At 48.5% G+C, this 23,193-nt stretch overlaps 1 protein-coding gene across 1 annotated transcript in view; it reads right to left on the bottom strand.

Moving 5' to 3' along the window:
* LOC147103622 (sodium- and chloride-dependent GABA transporter 1-like) overlaps positions 1 to 23,193 on the bottom strand; it is a 90,184-nt gene that overhangs the window by 16,050 nt on the left and 50,941 nt on the right. The window contains exons 3-10 of the mRNA XM_085961367.1: positions 21,170 to 21,380; positions 17,509 to 17,641; positions 15,702 to 15,836; positions 12,523 to 12,626; positions 10,417 to 10,541; positions 9,784 to 9,896; positions 4,279 to 4,419; positions 973 to 1,072 (exon numbers count right to left, since the gene is read on the bottom strand). Of these exons, the coding sequence (XP_085817493.1) occupies positions 973 to 1,072; positions 4,279 to 4,419; positions 9,784 to 9,896; positions 10,417 to 10,541; positions 12,523 to 12,626; positions 15,702 to 15,836; positions 17,509 to 17,641; positions 21,170 to 21,380 (1,062 nt within the window). The remainder of the gene's footprint in view (positions 1 to 972; positions 1,073 to 4,278; positions 4,420 to 9,783; positions 9,897 to 10,416; positions 10,542 to 12,522; positions 12,627 to 15,701; positions 15,837 to 17,508; positions 17,642 to 21,169; positions 21,381 to 23,193) is intronic.

Genomic DNA, 23,193 nt, shown 5'->3' with positions numbered 1-23,193 from the left:
CTCCCCTCCCCCCTTTCCCTGCCGCTACACTTGCTTAAAAACCTGTTCCATCTCCAGCTTTTTCCAGTTCTGACAAAGGGTCATCGACCTGAAACATTAACTCTGTTTCTCTCTCCACAGATGCTGCCTGACCTGCTGAGTATTTCCAACATTTTCTGTTTTTATGAATGCAGATGTATGTTTGGGATTTTGAATTTTTTGGGGGAAAAAAAGGATCCATTACTGGTTTAGAATTAATAAAAAGGTTCAGTTGCAATTTATCTGCAGTCCTTGCACTGGACAGCTCCTTAGCTCGTCGGTGTTATTGTAAGTGAGCTTGAGGCAGAGGAAAGAAACAGCAGGGCAAGGAAATGAAAGCAGATGGGTTAGAGAACATAAGAACTAGGAGCAGGAGAAGGCCACACGGCCCCTCCAGCCCGCTCTGCCGCACAGCCCCTCGAGCCCGCTCCGCCGCACAGCCCCTCGAGCCCGCTCCGCCGCACGGCCCCTCCAGCCCGCTCCACCGCACGGCCCCTCCAGCCCGCTCCGCGCCTCCAGCCCGCTCCGCGCCACGGCCCCTCCAGCCCGCTCCGCCCCACGGCCCCTCCAGCCCGCTCCGTCCCACGGCCCCTCGAGCCCGCTCCGCCCCACGGCCCCTCGAGCCCGCTCCGCCCCACGGCCCCGCTCCGCCCCACGGCCCCGCTCTGCCCCACGGCCCCGCTCTGCCCCACGGCCCCTCGAGCCCGCTCCGCCCCACGGCCCCTCGAGCCCGCTCCGCCATTCAATAAGATCATGGTTGATCTCCGACTTCAACTCCACATCCCTCGATTCCCCTAGTGTCCAAAAATCTATCTGTTTCCGCCTTGAATATACTCAGCCTCCACAGAGGACAAGAATTGGACAAAGTAAAGGAAGGACTCGCACAACAGCAAGAGAAGGGCAGCGCAAAGTAGTAGTGAAATAAATGTTGATGAGGCAAAATGAACGCTGTACCATAAACCCAACAAATGGCCACAACTTCAAAGAACGCCAGGAACATGAGAGAGACGACGGCTGTGTAATGATCCATCAGTTGGAAGAAATAAATTCCACCCTTTAAAAAAAACACGCAAAAGTTAATTACCTCTAGCTTTACAGAGACATTGTTTAAATCTAATTTCTGAAAGAACCCTGAGGATACTACAATATAGTAAAAGAAAATGCTGGAAACAGGTCCACCAACATCTGAAACAAGAAGTACCTTGGCTGTAGACAGACCTGTCCTGATGGATCTGCTGTGTATTTCATAGAAACATAGAAGATAGGAGCAGGAGTAGGCCATTTGGCCCCTCGAGCCTGCTCTGCCATTCAATGAGATCATGGCTGATCATCCAAATTCAGTACCCAGTCCCTGCTTTCTCCCCATATCCCTTGATCCCTTTAGCCTTAAGAAATATATCTAACTCCTTCTTGAATATATTTAATGAATTGGCCTCTACTGCCTTCTTTGGCAGAGAATTCCACAGGTTCACCACTCTCTGGGTGAAGAAATTCCTCCTCATCTCTGTCCTAAATGGCTTACCCCTTATCCTTAGACTGTGACCCCTGGTTCTGTACTCCCCGACCATCGGGAACATCCTTCCTGCATCTAGTCTGTCTGGTCCTGTTAGAATTTTATAAGTTTCAATGAGATCCCCTCTCATTCTTCGAAACTTCAGCGAGTACAAGCCCAATCGACCCAATCGCTCCTCATACGTCATTCCTGTCATCCCAGGTATCAGCCTGGTGAATCTTCGCTGCACTCCTTCCATGGCAAGCACATCCTTCCTCAGATAAGACGACCAAAACTGCACACAATACTCAAGGTGTGGTCTCACCAAGGCCCTGTACAACTAATAATAATAATTCAACTTTATTGTCATTGTACAATGCACAAGTACATGAACAACGAAATGTGATCTTGCAAGCTCCCATGAGTCCAGTACAAATAACATTAACATTAAACGTAAATAGCACCGTCCTGGGAGAAGCAAAGCCGCTGCGTCTGTGCGCGCCGCCATTCCATTTCCACCATTCCTCCTGTCCGACAATCTTCAGCCCAACGCCCGGGCCTGCTCACCAGCCGCTCCTCCCGGGGCTCCTTCCGTGACCTTCTGCACCTGGTCTTCCCTGATGGTCACCCCTCCAGGTACTAACCAGGCCTGGCTCTGCTTAGCTTCCAAACCTTGCCAGTGACCCTGTCCCTAGTCCCAGGAACAGCAAGACATCCTTGTTCCTGTACTCAAACCCTCTCGCTACGAAGGCCAACATACCATTTGCCTTCTTAACCGCCTGCTGCACCTGCATGCTTACTTTCAGCGACTGGTGCACAAGGACACCCAGGTCTCATTGCACTTCCCCTTCTCCCAATCTATTGTCATTTAGATAATAATCTGCCTTCCTGTTTTTGACACCAAAGTGGATAACCTCGCATTTATCCACGTTATATTGCATCTGCCATGCTTCTGCCCAATCACCCAACCTGTCCAAATCATACTGAGTTTCTCGGCATCCTCCTCACAGCACACACGCCCACCCAGCTTTGTGTCGTCTGCAAACTTGGAGATATTACATCTAGTTCCCTCGTCCAGATCATTAATATATATTGTGAATAGCTGGGGTCCAAGGACCAATCCCTGTGGTACCCCACTAGTCACTGCCTGCCACTCGGAAAAAGAGCCGTTTATTCCAACTCTTTGCTTTCTGTCTGCCAACCAGTTCTCTATCCAAGTCAATACCTTGCCCCCAATCCCATGTGCCTTAATTTTACACGCTAACCTCTTATGCAGGACCTTATCGAAAGCCTTTTGAAAATCCAAATACACCACATCCGCTGGTTCTCCCTTATCTATTTTACCAGTTACATTCTCAAAAAATTCCAGTAGATTAGTCAAGCACGATTTACCTTTTGTAAAGCCATGTTGACTTTGTCCGATCCGGTCACTTTTTTCCAAGTGCTCTGCTATTACATCCTTTATAATGGACTCTAGCATTTTCCCCACTACCGATGTAATTCCCCGTTTTCTCTCTACCACCCTTTTTGAACAGTGGGGTAACATTAGCTACCCGCCAATCGATAGGTACTGTTCCAGAGTCTATCGAATTTTGGAAGATGACCAGCAATGCATCTACTATTTCTAGGGCCACTTCCTTAAGTACCCTAGGATGTAGATTATCAGGCCCATGGGATTTATCGGCCCTCAATCCCATCAATTCCCCAACACCATTTCCCTACAAATACTGATTTCTATCAGTTCCTCCCTTTCATTGGACCCTATGTTCCCCGACATCTTTGGGAGGTTATTTGTGTCCTCCTTTGTGAAGACAGAACCAAAAGTATGTATTTCCAGCATTTTCTATTTTTAGTTCAGATTTCCAGTATTCACCGTTTCTAGCTTTTAATCTGTACTGCAAGACAGTAGAGAAGCTTGATCGGCAAGCATCAGTTAACCTAACCCCAAGGTTACACGACTTTGTGAAACACAATTTACAGTGAATTTTGGTGCAATTCCTGGTCTGTGCGGAGCTAGCTGATCTCAGGAGAGTTTGCCTTCCATATAGACAGATCTTAGCTACAAGGACAGGTTGGAGAAGCTGGATTTTATTAGAGCAAAGGAGGTTGGGGGTGATTTGATAGGGGTGTACAAGATTATGATGGGTTTGGATAGGCTAGATGGGGAAAGGCTGTTTCCACTAGTTGATGGTACAAGGACTAGGGGACACAGATTTAAGGTTTTGGGCAAGAGATACAGGGGGGGATGTGAGGGAAAATGTTTTTACGCAGCGAGTGGTGAGGACCTGGAACTCGCTGCCGACGGAAGTGGTGGAAGCGGAGACACTCAATGTTTTCACGGGGAGACTGGGTAGGCACTTGAGGGAAATAAACTTGCAGGGCTACAGGGATAGAGCGAGGGAATGGGACTGACTGGCTTGCTCCACAGAGAGCCAGCACGGACTCGATGGGCTGAATGGCCTCCTTCTGTGCCGTTATGACTATGTGGCGATACATGCGAGAACATAGCGTCCAGTACAAGCAACAAGGGGTCCAAGTTACAATTCCTGGGCGACACTATTGTTTAACTAGTTATTGGGAAGCACTCGGTTTACAACCAAAGAATACACTATTTACTCAAATCAGCAAGGCATTTTTGACTATGCTACTAGTGTATTATACAGTTATGCCTGTCTGCTGGATAAAGACCGTGTGCAACAGCCAATCCTGATGTGTATCCTGCACATGTCTGCTTAGATGTTGTAGCAGAAAGAAAGAATCGAGTGTACCTGGGTGATGTTGGGAATCCCAAGCATAAAAGCTACAAAACAGATGGCAAGAACCAGAAGCTCTTTGCGTTTGAAGAAGCGAAGCAAGCTCTTTCCCCAGCCGTCCATCAGACTGGTGACCATCACCTCCACCATGGCAAACTACAAGAAAGAAAAGGAGGAGAAAACAACAAAGTCAAAAAAATACAATGCAGAATCAGCCTGGCCACCATCAGAAACACCATCAGGCTTGGGCTGATAAGTGGCAAGTAACATTCGCGCCACACAAGTGCCAGGCAATGACTAGCTCCAAAAAGCGAGAGTCTAATCATCGCCCCTTGACATTAAACGGCATTACCATCACCGAATCCCCCACCATCAACAACCTGGGGGGTCACCATTGCCCAGAAACTTAACTGGACCAGCCACATAAATATTGTGGCTACAAGAGCAGGCCAGAGGCTGGGCATTCTGCAGCGAGTGTCTCACCTCCTGACTCCCCAAAGCCTTTGCACCATCTAAAAGGCACAAGTCAGGAGTGTGATGGAATACTCTCCACTTGCCTGGATGAGTGCAGCTCCAACAACATTCAAGAAGCTCGACACCATCCAGGACAAAGCAGCCCGCTTGATTGGCAACCCATCCACCACCTTAAACATCCACACCCTCTGTGGTAAACCACTGTAGTTCACTGTTGTTGTTGTTGTTGTCGTTCACTCTTGTTTCACTGTTGTGCCTGACTATGCCTCAGCTGACTCCGCCCCTGGGCTACCGAGTATAAGAGCGGCCGCATGGCAGCTCCTGGCATTCGGTCGTCCACTAGAGGCATAGTCCTGATCTGTCTGAAGTGCAATTCAGTAGTTAATAAAAGCCTGTTGTTCTGAACTCTGCTCAGCCTTTTATTAGAATTGATAGCGCATCAATTTTATTAACTACTGAAAAAAAAACGATGCTGCAGATTCTTAAGATCAAGTGCCTGGAACTCGACCCGCAAGAACCGGACTCGACTGCTAAGTTCTCGCATTGGCTGCACTGTTTTGAGTCCTTTCTGACTGCATCCGGCGAGACCGTCGCCGCCGATGCCGACAAGCTCAGGGTGCTGAACTCTAAAGTAAACCACCGAGCTTTTGCCCTTATCCGGGACGCTACGAGCTACCAGGGGGCTATCGACATCTTGAAGGAGCAATACGCACGCCCGGTCAACTATGTTTACGCAAGACATCTCCTGGGGTCTCGCAAACAACAGCCCGGGGAACTCACAGAAGCATACATACGGGCGCTGAAGGAACTCGGCCAAGCCTGCGAATGCAAGCAAGTAACAGCCACAGAACATACGGAGGAGCTCATCCGGGACGCCCTTGTGGCGGGCCTCAGGTCCACTCACACACGGCAGCGACTGCTGGAAAGTAGCGAGCTCGACCTGAAGAAGGCGATTTCACTCACCCTCTCGTTGGACGTAGCCCACCGGAACATGGAGGCCTACTCCCCGGACCGCACGGCCGCCTCATGGATGCCGCAGCCGCCGCCACCTTGGGACGCGGCGCCGCCACGGGCCCTGGCCTCAACTGCTGCAGCGATGTCCCGCCCGAGCCAGAAATGTTATTTCTGTGGCCAAACCAAACACCCCAGGGCGCGCTGCCCTGCGAAAAACGCGGTCTGCTCTGCCTGCGGTAAGAAGGGACACTACGCTGGCGTCTGCAGAAGTCAGAAGACCCCTACCTCCAGCAGCGCCGCGTGCGATTCGTGGGAGCGGCCATCTTGCCTCCCTCCAGCCTCGTGGGGATCGGGATCGTCATGGGCGCCGCCATTTTGTCCTTCCTCTCCGACGCCGCCATCTTGTCCGCCATTCTGCCAACGGGCCCCTGACTCACCCACCGCCGCGGGTCCCTCATTATGCGGACAAAGCCCGTCCACTTATCAAGTCCACTTCCTTCCCCCTGACGGCGGAGGCCCGCTTAGCCTTTCACCGTATAAAAGATGACATTGCCAAGTCCACCATGCACTCGGTAGACGAGTCCATCCCCTTCCAGGTGGAGAGCGATGCATCCGACTTTGCCCTGGCCGCTACCCTTAACCAGGCGGGAAGACCCGTGGCCTTCTTTTCACGAACCCTCCAGGGCTCCGAACTCAGACACTCCTCTGTGGAAAAAGAGGCCCAGGCCATTGTGGAGGCGGTGCGCCACTGGCGGCACTACCTGGCTGGAAAACGATTTACCCTGCTTACTGACCAGCGTTCAGTTGCTTTCATGTTCAACAACAAGCAGAGGGGTAAAATCAAAAATGACAAGATTTTGAGGTGGAGAATCGAACTTTCCACCTACAATTACGACATCTTGTACCGGCCAGGGAAACTCAACGAACCCTCAGACGCTCTATCGCGAGGCACATGCGCCACCGCGCAGATCGATAGACTACGGGGCCTCCACAACGACCTCTGCCACCCGGGGGTCACCAGGTTCTTCCATTTCATTAAGGGCCGCAACCTGCCTTACTCCATCGAGGAGGTCAGGACCATGACCAGGAGCTGCCCAGTCTGTGCAGAGTGCAAGCCGCGCTTCTATAGGCCTGACAGAGCAAACCTGATCAAGGCCACCCGCCCTTTTGAGCGCCTGAGTATCGACTTTAAAGGGCCCCTCCCCTCCTCTGACCGCAATGTGTACTTCCTCAACATAGTTGATGAGTACTCCCGTTTCCCTTTTGCCATCCCCTGCCCGGACATGACCACCGCTACGGTCATTAAATGCCTGCACAACCTCTTTGCTCTGTTCGGTTTTCCCAGCTATATTCATAGCGACCGGGGCTCGTCCTTCATGAGCGACGAACTCCGTCAGTACCTGCTCATGAGAGGTATTGCCTCAAGCCGGACCACCAGCTACAACCCCCGGGGGAACGGACAGGTTGAAAGAGAGAACGCGACGGTCTGGAAGGCGGCCCTCCTAGCCTTAAAATCTAGGGGCCTTCCGACCTCCCGTTGGCAGGATGTCCTACCCGATGCGCTCCACTCCATCCGGTCACTGCTGTGTACAGCCACCAACGCAACCCCCCATGAGCGAATGTTTGTTTTTCCCCGGAGGTCCACATCTGGTAACTCACTACCACACTGGCTGACGTCCCCAGGGCCCGTCCTGCTGAGGAAGCATGTAAGGTCCCACAAAACGGCTCCCCTGGTAGAGAAGGTTCACCTCCTCCATGCCAACCCCCAGTACGCCTACGTGGCATACCCGGACGGGCGGGAGGATACAGTCTCCATTAGAGATCTGGCACCCTCGGGGTCCACTGACCCGCCACCATTGCCCCCCACCACGACCCCCTCCGACACGGCCCAAAATTCAGTAGACCCAATTCTCACCCGTCCATTCCACCCCAGTAGACGGCATGCCGCGCCCCCAGGACCAGCCGGAGCCCACTCGCCCACCCAACACCAAAGGGGACGATATGCCGGTGCTGGACCCCACTCAAGACGCGTCGTGGGAAGCTGTACCATCGCAACCGTCGCCACGAAGATCTCGACGCCAAACGAGGCCGCCCGACAGACTCGCCTACTCGAACTTTTGATACACTTCACCCCGCCGGACTTAATTTTAAACGAGGGGTGAATGTGGTAAACCACTGTAGTTCACTGTGTTCACTGTTGTTGTTGTTGTCGTTCACTCTTGTTTCACTGTTGTGCCTGACTATGCCTCAGCTGACTCCGCCCCTGGGCTACCGAGTATAAGAGCGGCCGCATGGCAGCTCCTGGCATTCGGTCGTCCACTAGAGGCATAGTCCTGATCTGTCTGAAGTGCAATTCAGTAGTTAATAAAAGCCTGTCGTTCTGAACTCTGCTCAGCCTTTTATTAGAATTGATAGCGCATCACCCTCCACCACCGCCGTACCGTGACTGCAGTGTGTACCATCTACAAGATGCACTGCAGCAACTCGCCAAGGCTTCTTCGGCAGCACCTCCCAAACCCACGACCTCTTCCACCTGGAAGGACAAGGGCAGCAGGCGCATGGGAACACCACCACCTCCAAGTTCCCCTCCAAGTTACACACCACCCTGACTTGGAAGTTTATCGCCGTTCCTTCATCGTCGCTGGGTCAAAATCCTGGAACTCCCTCCCTAACAAGCACTGTGGGAGTACCTTCACCACACGAACTGCAGTGGTTCAAGAAGGTGGCTCACCACCACCTTCTCAAGGGCAATTAGGGATGGGCAATAAATGCTGACCATGCCAGCTACGCCCACACCCAGGAACGATATGAAAAAAAAAACCCGCAGCAAAGCAGTTTACTGCTAGAGGAACCTGCTCCGTTTAAAAGGGTTTGCCAACGTTCAAATGCTTCTTGGTCAGGTATGGCAGATCGTGTACTTCTGTCACAACTCCACACATTGTCCGCGGTACCCCATTGCTTTTGGTTGTTGTTTTGCTTCCAACAATAAAACAGAGGTGGCAGTCAGTCTGATGCACGGTCGTCGACCTGAACTGTTCACTCGGTTTCTCTCTCTCTCTCTCTCTGCAGAGGCTGCCTGACCTGCCGAGTGTTGCGCTTGTTGAAAATTGATAAACACACCCTTCATACCATTTGAAAAATTGACGTCTGACTTTATTCCTTAAAAGTTTTCTTTGCACTGTACACCACTCCCTAACTGACTCACTCACTCTAGAGACTTAGCAACTGATCACCAGGATGTAGTCGAAAGCGGGGTGCGAGGAAGCAGTTTATTCTTGACTTCTGCCTCTCTAAAGCACCGATGATATCAGGAATTTGACATGTGGGGAAAATCAAGCGCGTATCCTCCACACTGCCCCGCTGAGCCGCCCTCTCGGTTTGATTCTTTATTTCTGACCACAGCCAGCACGGTTCATGCGACCAGTCAGCAAGTGTTAAGTGAGCAATGGGGCAAAAGTCAGTCTCTCACCCTCTTTCACGTTGGAGGGAAATACTCCCAATTCCTGACACAGTACATCTCCAACCCGAATGGTTCCCGTTACAATCTGGTGTTAAGACCAGCTATTATTCTGGCCCAATGGGGTTGCTTCTGTAACTCATCAAACTGCCGACAATTACGAGCAGTGCAGATGTTGTCCCCCTCCATTCTTGATGTCGTCACTCCACCCGCCCTTCTTTGCTTGATTGAGGTGTACAAAATTGAGGGGCATAGATAGGGTAGATAGAAAGGATCTTTTCCCCTTAGTAGAGGGGTCAATAACCAGGGGGCATAGTTTCAAGGTAAGGGGCAGGAGGTTTGAGGAAATACTTTTTCACCCAGATGGTGTTTGGAATTTGAAACTCACTGCCTGAAAGGGTGGTAGAGGCAGGAACCCTCACAACATTCAAGAAGCATTTAGATGAGCACTTGAAACGCCATAGCATACAAGGCTACGGACCAAGCGCTGGAAAATGGGATTAGAATAGATAGGGCTTGATGGCCGGCGCGGACACGATGGGCCAACAGGCCTCTTTCTGTGCTGTGTGACTCTATGCTCCGGCTGTACAGCGGTGAGCCCTTTGTCAGCTGTTTGAGCGCATTTGGCTCCTTACCTGGCTGTCCACACCCAAGCAGAGAAGCATGAAGAAGAAAAGTGTGGCCCACATCGGTGCGATGGGCATGGTTACAAAGGCTTCTGGGTAAACAACAAACACCAGTCCTGGGCCTGAGTAAGAGAAGTAAAGTATATTAGTCAGGAGATTGTGCAACACAGACATTACCCAACAATATGTGACTACTAACTCTTCTGCTAGTCCTCATTCCAGCCTCAAAGTGAGGCGGCTGAAGGAGGACAGCGACTCCATGCTCACCCCAGAGTGAGCTGATCAGGCGGGAACAGTAAATACCATTCCCCAGACTGAGTTGACATGCAGGTGGTAACCACACTAACCATCTCTTGGACAGTGTCCAAGTGATAAAACTGAGCCTCTAAGCCATGAAATTTGAATGACTAAACAAAATACCAAAACAAACACAGCTGCTGTTTGATGGTTTTCTTATTTATTCAAAAATGTTTCAGGTAATGGTCTAAATCGCCAATCATTAACCACCGGTCTACAAAGCATATATGTTATACAAATCATTTCTAAATGGGTGGCAGGAAATGGGAACAATTGCAATCTCAATGTTTTACTAGGGAGTTTCACTGGTGCCCGAACACCCCCAGACTGTAGAAGGAAACCCACCGTCGGTGGCGATGTCCTCAATCGGCAGGTTGTACTGGTGGCCCATGTACCCAATTGCAGAGAAAACCACAAATCCTGCAAAAATGCTTGTGACCGAGTTCGTCACTGCAACAATGAGCGTATCTCTGGGAGGAGAAACAAGCAAAAAGATGTGTAAACATAAAATATACGCAAGGCATGGAAACAAAACACTTAAAATTCATCTGATCTCTAGCTCCAAAGTCATTCGGGGCAAAATTGGGTCATGCCACCTTTGGGGCACCAACTTCGCCTGGGCGCTACTTTTAGCGCCCCGAAAAAGTTAGCGCGCGATATTGACTTGCAGCGCCATGTGCGGACGGGCCACACTCTGCGGCACGTCGCGCCGCGGCGGTATTGCAGGCCTTCCTCCCCTTATTAAAAGGGGAGGGGCCTAGCGCAGTGCGACCCGCGGCCCAGCTGGGCCACCAGGGATCGGAGTGCCGGCAAAAGAGCCCGGCACTCAAGAGAAATACCAGGCTCACGGAGCGCAGCCGGCACTTCGCGGAGGGGGCTGCACAGAAGGCCAGGGACAGCAACGGGGGCAGGTGCTGGCAGGTGGCCAGCAACAAAAATGGCCGCCCCGGCCGCAGGTAGGCCCCCCTGACCCTGTCGGACATAGCGTCCGGCGGTAAGTCAGGGGGCGCTCCCGAAGATCGCGGCTGGGGTGCGAGCAGGACGATGATGTCATCGCTGGAGGCGCAGCGCCACGGGGCGCTAACGGTTATCGCCGCTGCTAACCTCCCGCTGGAGGCATTAGCAGTGCCGCACCGAGGCGCTAGCTGCTTTGCGCCCCGTTAGCGCCCTCTTAGGGTGCTAATGAGAGGCGCAAATCAACCGAATTTTTCCCCCATTGTGTTACATCCCCATATGCATGGTTGGCAATTTTAGTCACAGGGTTACCTATCTACAATCACAACAGGGCAAGTGTTGTTGGGTCTCTCGGGCTGCTATATCGCACTCTATTTCGGGGAGGGAGAATGCAGTATAAATTTGTACTCCATTGTCAGGGAAAAGATGCGTTTTAGTTCAAAATAAAACCCTTTACCCGTGCTCTCCTGAAGCCAAGGTAGAAATTTATCCTGGCCATTCCAAGGAGAGAGAAAAGTTGGGTTTTCAACAGAACCTTTGTTGTCCAGGGGATGTTGAGTTATTACTAAATATTTGCGCCTCAGGGAGGAAGCGGTATTTGCTCCTGCACCATTGAAAGATTTCACCTCATTTACCGATCGTGGATTGACACAGTAGCTCGTCATGCAGTAAATACCTTGGAAGGTGCATCCCCACTCCCTGGGCCCAAGCAGGCTGCACGATTGAGCAGGGTGCAAACAAAACATATGAAGCATATTTCTATCGCACCTTTCACAACCTCAGGACATCCCAAAGCACTTTACAGCCAATGAAGTGCATTTGAAGTGTAGTCACTGTTGTAATGTGGGGGGGGGGGGGGGGGTGGTGTTGCAAGAGGAGTTGCTGGGTAAAGGAATCTCAGAGTAGGAGATTCCAGAGGAGACTGGAATTCATTATATAAACCGTTAGTTAAACCACATCTGGAGTAACAGCAGTCAGTTCTGGGCACCGCACTTCAGGAAGGAGCCATTGTCCTTGCAGGGGGTGCAACTCAGATTCACCAGAATAACACCGGGGCAAAAAGGGTTAAATTATGGAGGACAGGTTGCACAGACTAGGTTTGTATTCCCTTGAGTATAGAAGATTAAGAGGTGATCTAACTGTGGTGTTTAAAATGATTTGATAGGGTAGAGAGAGAAACTATTTCCTCTGGTGAGGGAGTCCAGAACAAGGGGGCGTAACCTTAAAATTAGAGCTAGGCCGTTCAGGGGTGATGTCAGGAAGCACGTCTTCACACAAAGGGTGGTGGAAATCCATTTTGTTTTAAAACACTCTCTCCTCAACACACACTTGTGTACAGTTCCTTAAAACACGCGCGCGCGCACACGCACGCACCTGAAAGGATTTGGTTTTTCCCCCCATCCATCTTGCTGGATAATAAGGTCTGTTGGTGCTCCCAAAACACAAAGCTGCCCTTTTCTAAAAAAGAAAAACATGGATCAGAAATTCAACTCTTACCTGAGAATGTTGTTATTAAATTTGTTGTAACTGGCCATGGATACCATGGTGCCAAAGCCGATTCCAAGGGAGTTGAAAATCTGTGCCGCAGCATTCACCCATACCTGTGGCAAGAATGCAGAAGTTTAAAAATAACACATACATATAGAGTGGAATGCACGTGACTTGTAATCTGCGGTGAGAGTGTCAGCAGAGCTTGTGCATCTGTTACAAATCATTGGCAAAACGCTGCGGATACTGGAAATCTGAAATATAAAAAGAGAAAATGCTGGAAATACTCAGCTGGTCAGGCAGCATCTGTGGAGAAAGAGAGCGAGAGATCGAGTTAACATTTCAGGCTGATGACCGTTAGTCAGAACGTCTGACGAGAGGTCATCGACCGGAAACACTAACTCTGTTTCTCTCTCTTTCTCCACAGATGCTGCCTGACCCGCTGAGCAGTTCCAGCATTTCCTGTTTTTGTGTCACAAATCATTGTCTGCCTGGAGACAAACTTTATTGTCCACTGGTTTAATCCACAGGAGTTAATGTCAGTTATTTCCAATTCAGAATTTTAGACTGCCCTCTTCTATAGGAAATTGCATATATTTCTCTGTCCCTTCGCCGGTTTATCTTCCACTCCTCTCTCTCTCTTTCTTGTGTGCTTTTTCTATCGGCCTGCGAGCTTCTCAGTAGTTTCTGTATCGGTTGTCTCCAACAACTCCTTATTCTTTTTCCCTCCCTTGTTAAGAAAAATAGGCATTTAGAAAAATGTGGTTACTGGCAGCAAAGATCACTCCAAAAGGTTTTCTCAGCCAAATATACACACAGATCCACAAGTGTTACTTTACCTGATCTCATGTCTGGATATTTTCGCCTTCAGTTTTGCTAAAGAGTTTTCTACCAACTGAACCATTGGGGATGCTCATATTGTTCCTTTTTGGGGGGGGGGGGGGTCGGGGGGGGGTTCTGTAGGAAAGAAATGTCTTGAGGCACAAGCTCAAGGTTCACACTGTTCATGTCTGCGAGTGTATAGGCTCTCGGAACTTCTGTCATCGCCCCATCCCTGGTCACCCAGAATTCGGGTCTCCACGGGTGAGTACACACGGGGTACTCACCAATAAGCCCAATGGAAGTGCCGGTTTCTTGCATGCACTGCGCATGCACGGGAAACCAGCACTTCCGTTCCCCTGAAAGAAGGGGTTCAGAGGTGGAACACGTGCGCAGGAGAGGCAGTGCGTGCGCATTGAACTTACATTTTGTTTTTTGCAGGTTTTCCCGGGAGGGTAAGTCTCCAGCAGTTACACTTTTAAAAAGCAGTCGCAAGGCCTGCTTTTTACAAGGTAAGTGGTGAATGAATTAAAATTAAAACATTTTTTCCACAGGTTTATTATTTTTAAATACTTTAAAGAAAGGTAAGTTTATTTTTAGCCCTGTTAGAAAATAAAATTATTTTTCAAAAATTTAAATTATTGTTTAAAATAGTTATTTCATGTAATTTATAGTTTATTTAAAAAATGTGATTTAAAAAAAAAATTATTTGAAGATTTAGTGATGTTTTGGGGCTATAGTATTTATAAGTTTGACAGCCCTTCCTGTCAAACTTATGAAGCATTCCCTGCTCCGATTGGCTCCCCATGGCCCACGTGACCCCAGGGGACGCATCGAACTAACTGCGCCCCTGGGATACGCAAGCACTGCGCGCCGGCAGTTGGAGGAGGCCCAGGATCGGAATTCCACGGGGGCCCACAGCTCAACAGCCGGCGCACAAGGTAAGTGCAGGTCGGGGGCTTGCACCAGCGGGAAGCCCCCGACCCGAATTTCTGGGCCATTGTCTGCACGCTATAGAGGCTAACAACATTTATCTTATATCAAAAATGTTTAACCAATTTCAAATGACCATATCTCTCTTTGCCTTGCCAAACTCCCTCTTGTTTTGTTGCTACATCAACGATACTGTTCACCTGATGTAATATAGTGATGGCATAATGGAAGAGGAACAGTGAAGGGAGACTCCTGGACAACGTGAAGATCTATAGAAACAGTGAGATTCTCAGACTGAGAACATCTATTGATGGTAATTATATTCTGCTGGTTTAATTAGTTTTCTACACATCTTTACAAAGTAATACTTGTTGAGAACCACCCTCATTGGAAAATGAACAAAATCAATCCAGACTCATTGCTTTATGTTTGGTCTCTGGGATAGGAGATTTAAATAATCAACTCGCCCTGAAATGACATTAATGACACAATGTTTATTAATAATTGATAGATTTTACTTGCTGGCATGATTGAAATGGAACAATGAATCAAATCTGTATCCTTTTAATATTAAAACTAAAATTTTTCACTGGACTTGACCCTCTGTTTAAAATAAAACAAAATCTCAGCCTAACTGCTTAAAATGTGCTGTAAATATTCTTGTATAGTGATCGGTAGGTACTCTTCCCTCATGATCGAGTCACGAGTTTGACGCCATCCATGATAACACAAATTTATTTGCCTTCCTTCTCTCCAAAGCTTTCTGGGCTTTCGATTTACTGGCACCTAAATAACCGGAAATCTCTGTTAACCGGCAAAATTCAGGAGTAGGTTCAGGTAAGCTTTACTTCATATTAGTGGCAGTTCCTGGATCTGTGGCCGTGTAACCGGGGTTCCTGCACCTGTTGCTATGCAACAGGGACGCCTGCATCTGTGGCCGGGGTTCCTGCACCTGTTGCTGTGGCCGTGTACAGGCCTCTCGTACCTTTTGCTATACCTCTCTTTAATCCGGACTTTTTGATAAACCGGCACCACGCCGGTCCCGTTATTGCCGGATAAAAAAAGAGTTTCCTGTACATCCGAACTTTCCCTTCTCCAGGGATGGACGGAACTCCAAACTCCCCACAGTCCAGTCCCTCTAGATCAGTGCACAGTCTTCCACTGAAGTACTGACACTGCCATTTTAACAATTTAGACATTGTCCAAATCAGATTAGGAACTTTTTCTCTGCCCCCTTCCCCAAGAAAAATAGTGCCAGATTGCAAACCTGTGCAAATAACTGGAGCTGGGGCCATTTGCTTTTTACAATGACACATAAAAAACAACAAGAGGTTAGCTTTTACCACAAAATGACAGTGAATCACCTGACATCTGCACTTCCTGCTTCTGCCCTCCCCCACCCCCAGTCAAAACCCAGTAACTGTTCTGGCTCTTACCTGGACTTCCAGCAGCTTACTCCATTTGGGTGTGAGGAAGAAGAGGATTCCATCCTTGGCTCCTGGTAGCTGTACATTATTGATCAGTAGTATTATCAGGATGAGGTACGGAAAAATGGCTGTAAAATACACCACCTGGGAAGGCAGAGAGTGAGAGACTGGTTGCATATAAATAAGAAATGACCCAAATAAGAACAGCCTTCTATTTTTAAACAAACAGAGGGGGAAAAACTCAGCTTGAAGAACCATTTTTTGTTGCTTTTTACAATATTCCTGATCAGACAATTAGTCCTCACCCATTTTCAAGGCTGTGAGTTCTGCCTCAGTGTGGTGACATACCATTTACCATAGAGTGATCGATCACAGCCTACGATCCTGCCCCCACATAAGGAACCGCTAATCCCAATTATTCCGGGGAGTAGGTGGCAGGTGGATTCCAGCCGCAGTGCCCAGAAAGAGTGGGATGAAGAAAAAAATGTTAAGAGCATTGGCTCCCCGGGTGGACTAGCAAGTTTATTCAGTGTGTGTAGTTGAGCCGTAAACACTAGGAAGCTTCAGAGCCGCGGTCTGCACCGGGTTAGCTGATCTTATAGGCAGTAGCAGTGGGAGAGAGAGGGGACACCTCAGAGCCCATGCCCTGCACCAGTAGCACCAAGGAGTGGTAACCGATGTTGCTGCTTCCTTAAGGCCTCCTCCAACCTCGGAACTTCAGATGTGAGCCCCCCTGGACACTCCCAAGAGAAAGGCTGCCAGAAGCTGGTCCATTTGGGACAACTGCTTCGACGAGACGGGTCACCTCACGCCTCCAAGGCTGCAGACAAACCATCCCAGTCACTCACCACTCGACATTGCTTCACTCAGGAAGCAGTTTGAAGAATTAGCAGACTAGGAGCTTAAGCAAGTCAGGCAGCTGGCACACAGGGTACACGTGCGGCGCGATCTTGCCAGCCCTAGGGAGGCAGGACAGCCGGGGGGAAAATGGCAGAATTTGGGGGTGGGTGCCAGGAGGCGGGTAGCCGACCCACGCCGGGTCCAGTCTCCTGGAGGCGGGAAGGGGATTACAGCCACTTAACTGCATGTTAACAGGTAGTTAACAGGCAGATAAGAGGACCATCCCCATTTTACCCACACAAGTGCGGGCTTCCTGAAGGCTGCGAACCCTGCCAGGGTCACCGAGGCGAGCAGTGGGTCTGCGGGGTGCAAAAGTGCGCTGTGAAGGTAAGTGATGGGTGCAAGTGTGGAGAGGTGAGTATGTGAGGTGAGTGGAAAGTGTTAGAAAAAGTTTACTTACCTTTGTTTCTTCACAGAGCTGTCAAACGATGACAAATCATCTGTCAAAAATTTTTGACAAGATGAAACGTCATACACTGACGTCCTCTGTAACCGGCTTTCCCTTAATTGGCCTGCTGGGCGGGCCAATCAAGGGAAAATAGCGTGGGTTGGCCACAACTCGATGGAGGCGGGACATCGACCCGACAAGCAGCAGCCCCGCCTCCAACGTGCCCCCATTGGCGAAATTGCGCCCATGGTGTTAAGAAGTAGTTGTAGGTCGATAGGGGGAATTCGTTTATTCTTACGAGAATCCAACGTGGGGACTTCTGCCCTATTTTAAGGGAAAAAAATGGGCATTAGAGTTAACAACGAGCCACAAAGAGACCCACAGCTAGAACTATGCCGATCACTGGCTCTCTGGTTTCAACTGGGGCAAGCGGAAGGAGATGTAATTACATTTTATTTGTGCTGTTGGATTTCTAAAATCAAGTCAAAATTAGTCCAGATGAAAGCACTCACATCTACTGCTCCTCACCTTTCCAGTCGATTTAATTCCTTTGAATATACAGAAATATACGATGACCCAAGCCAACAGGAGGATACCAAACAGGTCCCAGCGTATGCTGCCCATCTCTTCAATCCCACTGCTCATCTGCAGCAACCTGTAACTGTACAAAAAAAGTGAATTTGCAGGCTTTTCTTTTTTCCACCATTGCAGGGTCTTCACTTCCATAACATTTGTTTCTCCTTTTGCCGATTGTGCTCGCACTCTTGTACGGGCCGACAGTGGTACTGTAGAAATGGATTTGCACCCATGATCTACCGTGAATTACCAACCTCAATCGCGGCGAGAGGGTAGCGAGCAGTGCCAGACTTGCACGAGCGCCCGATTTGATCTATTTTGCACCTTAAGGAGAAAGATAAACTGAAGAGTCACCATGGGCAACTCCCACATGTGCCCTGGTGGCCAATGCCAAAACAGCACTTGTCGAGGGTAAGGTGGCGTTTGCCCACCTGCCTGGCTGAGAATGGTATGTGGCAGGAGCGGTGGGGGGTGGGGGTCAGGACAAGAAAAAGGAGAAAATACATTCAAAACAAGAAGCCTTGCAGTCCATGTCACAGGATAGTTTACCTTTCCCATGGGCAGAGATGAGATATTAAAAACATTAAACTGTTACTTTCCAATTCCTTTGTATATTAGTTGGCATGGCAACAGGATGCCGCAGACGATAACTATTATCGATCACAAAGCCAATTTGGCTGTTGCTGGCAGCAAGACTTGGACAAGTTGTACCAGGATGCCAATGAACAAATCACCCATCTTTCCATAGCCTAATGCCCATAGTTCAGCAAACAAGGGTCACATTGCATTTGAACTTCAACCACATTGACTGGGAGAGCATTTTACAGGCAGGAGAAGCTGTGTAGGAACCTTTGTTACTGGTATCCTAGATTGATTTTTTGGGGATTGATGAAAAATGAGAAGGTATAGCTGCACTGGCTCTTGCATTCTTGAATAAGTATGGAAGCCTCCTCAAGTACTGATGCTCCAGTAATAATCCAGGAGTACAGAGAGTCCAAACTCATCTTTTCAAATGTTTACTTACTGTAGACCATCCTCATGGAATCCACTGGTCTGCCTGGATTTGGACTGTACCAAGTCTTGGACTGAGAGAAATATTCTCTGTACCGTCAAACAACATTCCAGTTTGGGTTTCATAGAAACATAGAAGATAGGAGCAGGAGTAGGCCATTCAGCCCCTCGAGCCTGCTCTGCCATTCAATGAGATCATGGCTGATCATCCAAACTCAGTACCCTGTCCCTGCCTTCTCCCCATATCCCTTGATCCCTTTAGCTTTAAGAAATATATCGAACTCCTTCTTGAATATATTTAATGAATTGGCCTCAACTGCCTTCTGTGGTAGAGAATTCCACAGGTTCACCACTCTCTGGGTGAAGAAATTCCTCCTCATCTCAGTCCTAAATGGCTTACCCCTTATCCTGTGACTTCTGGTTCTGGACTCCCCCGCCATCGGGAACATCCTTCCTGCATCTGGTCTGTCTAGTCCTTAGAATTTTATAAGTTTCAATGAGATCCCCTCTCATTCTTCTAAACTCCAACGAGTATAAGCCCAATCGACCCAATCTCTCCTCATACGTCATTCCTGCCATCCCAGGTATCAGTCCGGTATGATTTCTGCCTCGATAACTGGAGAGTTTGCAAACCTTAAGCGTACAAATGCTCTATAACAACTAGGAGGCACAATAGCCCCAATGGCTATTTAAGAAAGGAGAGAGAGGGAAACCAGGGAATGATAGACCAGTTAGCCTACATCTGTTGTCAGGAAATTACTAGTCTTTAATTAAGGGTAGAGTGACTGAACACTTTGAAAATTTTCAGCTGATCAGAGAGAGCCAGCATGGAATTGTAAAGAGTAGATCATGCCTAACAAATCTGATTGAATTTTTTGAAGAGGTTACTAAAGTAGAATGTCTATGAATGTTACTTATATGGACATCCAGAAGGCATTTGATAAAGTCCCTCATAAGACTGTTAGCTAAAGTTGAAGCTCATAGCACTGAAGGCAAATTATTGACCTGGTTAGGAAATTGGCTGAGCATCAGGAGACAGAGAGTAGGGATAATGGCCAGGTACTCTAATTGGCAGGATGTGACTAGTGGTGTCCTGCAAGAATCTGTGTTGGGACCTCAACTATTCACCATATTTGTTAACAACTTAGATGATGGGTAGAAAGCCACATATTCAAGTTTGCTGATGACACAAAGATAGGCTGCTTTGTAAGCAGTGTAGATGGAAGCATAAAATTACAAAGATATTAATAGATTAAGCAAATGGGCAAAACTGTGGCAAATGGATTTCTATGTAGGCAAATGTGAGGTCATCCACTTTGGACCTAAAAAGGATAGAACAGAGTACTTTCTAAAATGGTGAAAAGCTAGAAACAGTGGAGGTCCAAAGAGACTTGACGGGGGTGGGGTGTCCAGGTTCATAGATCATTAAAATGTTATGGACAGGTACAGAAAATAATCAAAAAGGCTAATGGGATGCTGGCCTTTATATCGAGAGGACTAGAATACAAGGGGGTAGAAGTTATGCTACAGCTACACAAAGCCCTGGTTAGACCAGAGCTGGAGCACTGTGAGCAGTTCTGGGCACCACACCTCAGGAAGGATATATTGGCCTTGGAGGGAGTGCAGCGTAGGTTTACCAGAATGATACCCGGGCTCCAGCGGTAAAATTATGAGGAGAGATTACACAAACTAGGGTTGTATTCCCTGGAATTTAGAAGGTTATGGGGTGATCTAGGACTAGGAGACATAGACTAAAAATTAGAGCCAGGCCTTTCAGGAGTGAAGATAGGAAACACTTCTACACACAAAGGGTAGAAGAAGTTTGGAACTGTCTTCCGCAAACGGCAATTGATGCTAGATCAATTGTTAATGTTAAATCAGAGATTGATAGATTTTTGTTAACCAAAGCTATTAAGGGATATGGGGCAAAGGCGGGTATGTGGAGTTAGGTCGCAGATCAGCCATGATCTCATTGAATGGTGGAACAGGCTCGAGGGGCTGAATGGCCTCCTCCTGTTCCTAACTTCCTTCCCACCCCTCAAAGTACATTGCTAGTAACTTACTTACAATTATTAAACCATAACATAAATGGCAAAACTCGAACAGCATTCAATGGAAAAATAGTACCCAGGTTGCCGTGGAAGAGGGAAATTATTCTAATAACAAACGGGATGATGGTGTGATGGGAGGTTCGTTCCCTCCCTCACTCCAGTGTGTTCCCAATGTCTGCAATACTGCTGTGGGGAGTCAGGTTTACAAGGAAAGGCCAGGTAGTAAAGGGGAAAAGCAAAGAAAAATATTCATCACTGACCACTCGTGCAAACGTCCAAGCCCCTGGTTTGGGAGAAGCGTTGGAGTAGGCCTGGGCATAAGCCAGTCACCTGGCTTCTTGGCTGCAGGTGTTCAGTTGGCAGGGTGGCGGAGTGGGGCAGAAGAGTAGCAAAAACACACAAGCACGGGAAATGTCAGAGCAGATATACAATACTGACAAACAAGAAATCCAAACACGGCCTGTCTACTATTACTTATTGAAATTATCCGTATCCCAGGCCATCAGGAGGAATCGGCTTTTCCTTCCCGTTCATTCCTTTGCTGTACTCACTCAAAAAATTGTTGACTGGCAGATCGGAGGTGGGTGGAGTTCCCAGGAAATCCATTCGAGCAATTTTCCACAATGTTCCAGGTGTTGTTGCAGCTTTGCCAGGGAAGCGTTGACCGAAATGAGTTGAAGAGGTAGTACAAAGCCCAGGTGATAATAACATTGTAATAAGTACAGAGCAAGAATGAAATCACAACCGTCGCTACGCCGACACCTGCATAGCACCAAAGAGAGGGCCATTAACAAAGAAATGCATATAGTGGTCTGCACAATTAACATTTGTGTCTCTTAGCGACACAAAGTGAGCTTGAAGTTCCAATACGAAACCTTGTTGGTGGATAAAAATCAACAGTCAAAACTAAATAACCATTTGAGGACTGTAGAAGCAGTTCTGCACCAAAATGTTGTAAGGGGAAAGCAATGTCGGTGACATGTTCTCCAAATAAAAATAATCAATTTCTCTCTTGCAGTTCCCCCCCCCCCCCCAAAAAAAGGGTGGGGAAATAGGGACAAAAGGATTTAGAAAACATTTTTGAAATCTCCAATGGGTGTTTCTAAGCCACACTCAATTCACTCATCCCCAAAATAAGCGGGTAGGGAGGTTACCTGTAGACACCTAGACGTTTAAGAGAATGGCCAGTTATCCCACCACTAAATAGAAATTTCAGAGTCCAGGTCCCGACATCATGGGGTAATGCATCTGAATAGGTCCAGATCCAGTGGGTTTAGACCAAGCCAGATCTTCAAAGCTTGGCTCGTTTAGGCCATGAAACATTCATTGGACTACTGCACAACTTCAGCCGAATCAAAATGTCATTTCTTTTGTACACTACAAAATACTTTAAAAAAAAAAAAAAAATCATTTATGGGATGTGGGCATCGCTGACAAGGCTAGCATTTATTGCCTATCCTTAATTGCCCTCGAGAAGGTGTTGGTGAGCCGCCGCCTTGAAGCGCGGCAGTCCGTGTGGTGAAGGTACTCCCACAGTGCGGTTAGGGAGGGAGATCCAGGATTTTGACCCAGCGACGATGAAGGATCGGCGATATACTTCTAAGTCAGGATGGTGTGTGACTTGGAGGGGAACTTGGAGGTGGTGGTGTTCCCATGCGCCTGCTGCCCTTGTCCTTCTTGGTGGAAGAGGTCGCGGGTTCGGGAGGTGCTGCCGAAGAAGCCTTGGCGAGTTGCTGCAGTGCATCTTGTAGATGGTACACACTGCAGCCACAGTACGCCGGTGGTGGAGGGAGTGAATGCTTAAGGTGGTGGATGGGGTGCCAGTCAAGCGGAAGTGAAGGGCCAAAACAGTGAACGGAAACATCCTGGAATAGTTACCATCAATCAGTGAAGTCCCAAAATAATGCAGAACTCCAATTCATTGGGCATCATCCTTTGCGTACCAACAAGCTCAATTTACACACCGGTGTGACCAGGGTTAGGCTCTTGCTCATACGGTTCAACGCGGTGTGGAAAGTCTGCCAGGACATTGAGTCGCTGCCTGAAGTTTTTTTTTAAAAAATTCTCAAGATGTGGGTGTCACTGGCAAGGCCAACATTTATTTCCCATCCCTAGTTGTCCTCAAGTGGAGAAGGGCTTTCTTCTTGAACCATTACAGCCTGTGTGGTGATTGTGCTCCCAGAATGTTAGGGAGAGTTCCAGGAATTCGGCCCAGCAACGATGAAGGAATGGTGATATATGCCCAAGTCAGGATGGTATGGAACTTGGAGGTGGTGGTATTCCCATGCATCTGCTGCCCGCATCCTTCTAGGTGGTGGAACATGCATGTTGGGGAGATGCTGCTAAAGAAGCCATGGAAAATTGCTGCAGTGCATCCTGTAAATAGTACTCAATGCAGCCAAAGTACACCGGTGGTGGAGGGGGGTGAACATTTAGACTAGAGGATGACATGCCATCACACTCCTGACCTGTGCCTTCTGGGTGGTGGAGAGGCTTTTGGGAGGCACGAGGCGAGTCATTCGTCATAGAATACACAACCTCTAACCTGCTCTAGTAGCCACGGCATTTATGTGGC

Source organism: Somniosus microcephalus, chromosome 19 (genome assembly GCF_052327205.1).
Source record: "Somniosus microcephalus isolate GS21.2 chromosome 19, FLI_Smic_1.0, whole genome shotgun sequence".
NCBI lineage: Eukaryota > Metazoa > Chordata > Chondrichthyes > Squaliformes > Somniosidae > Somniosus > Somniosus microcephalus.
Note: the sequence above shows the minus strand (reverse complement) of the source record. Positions and strands in the feature narration are given on the sequence as shown.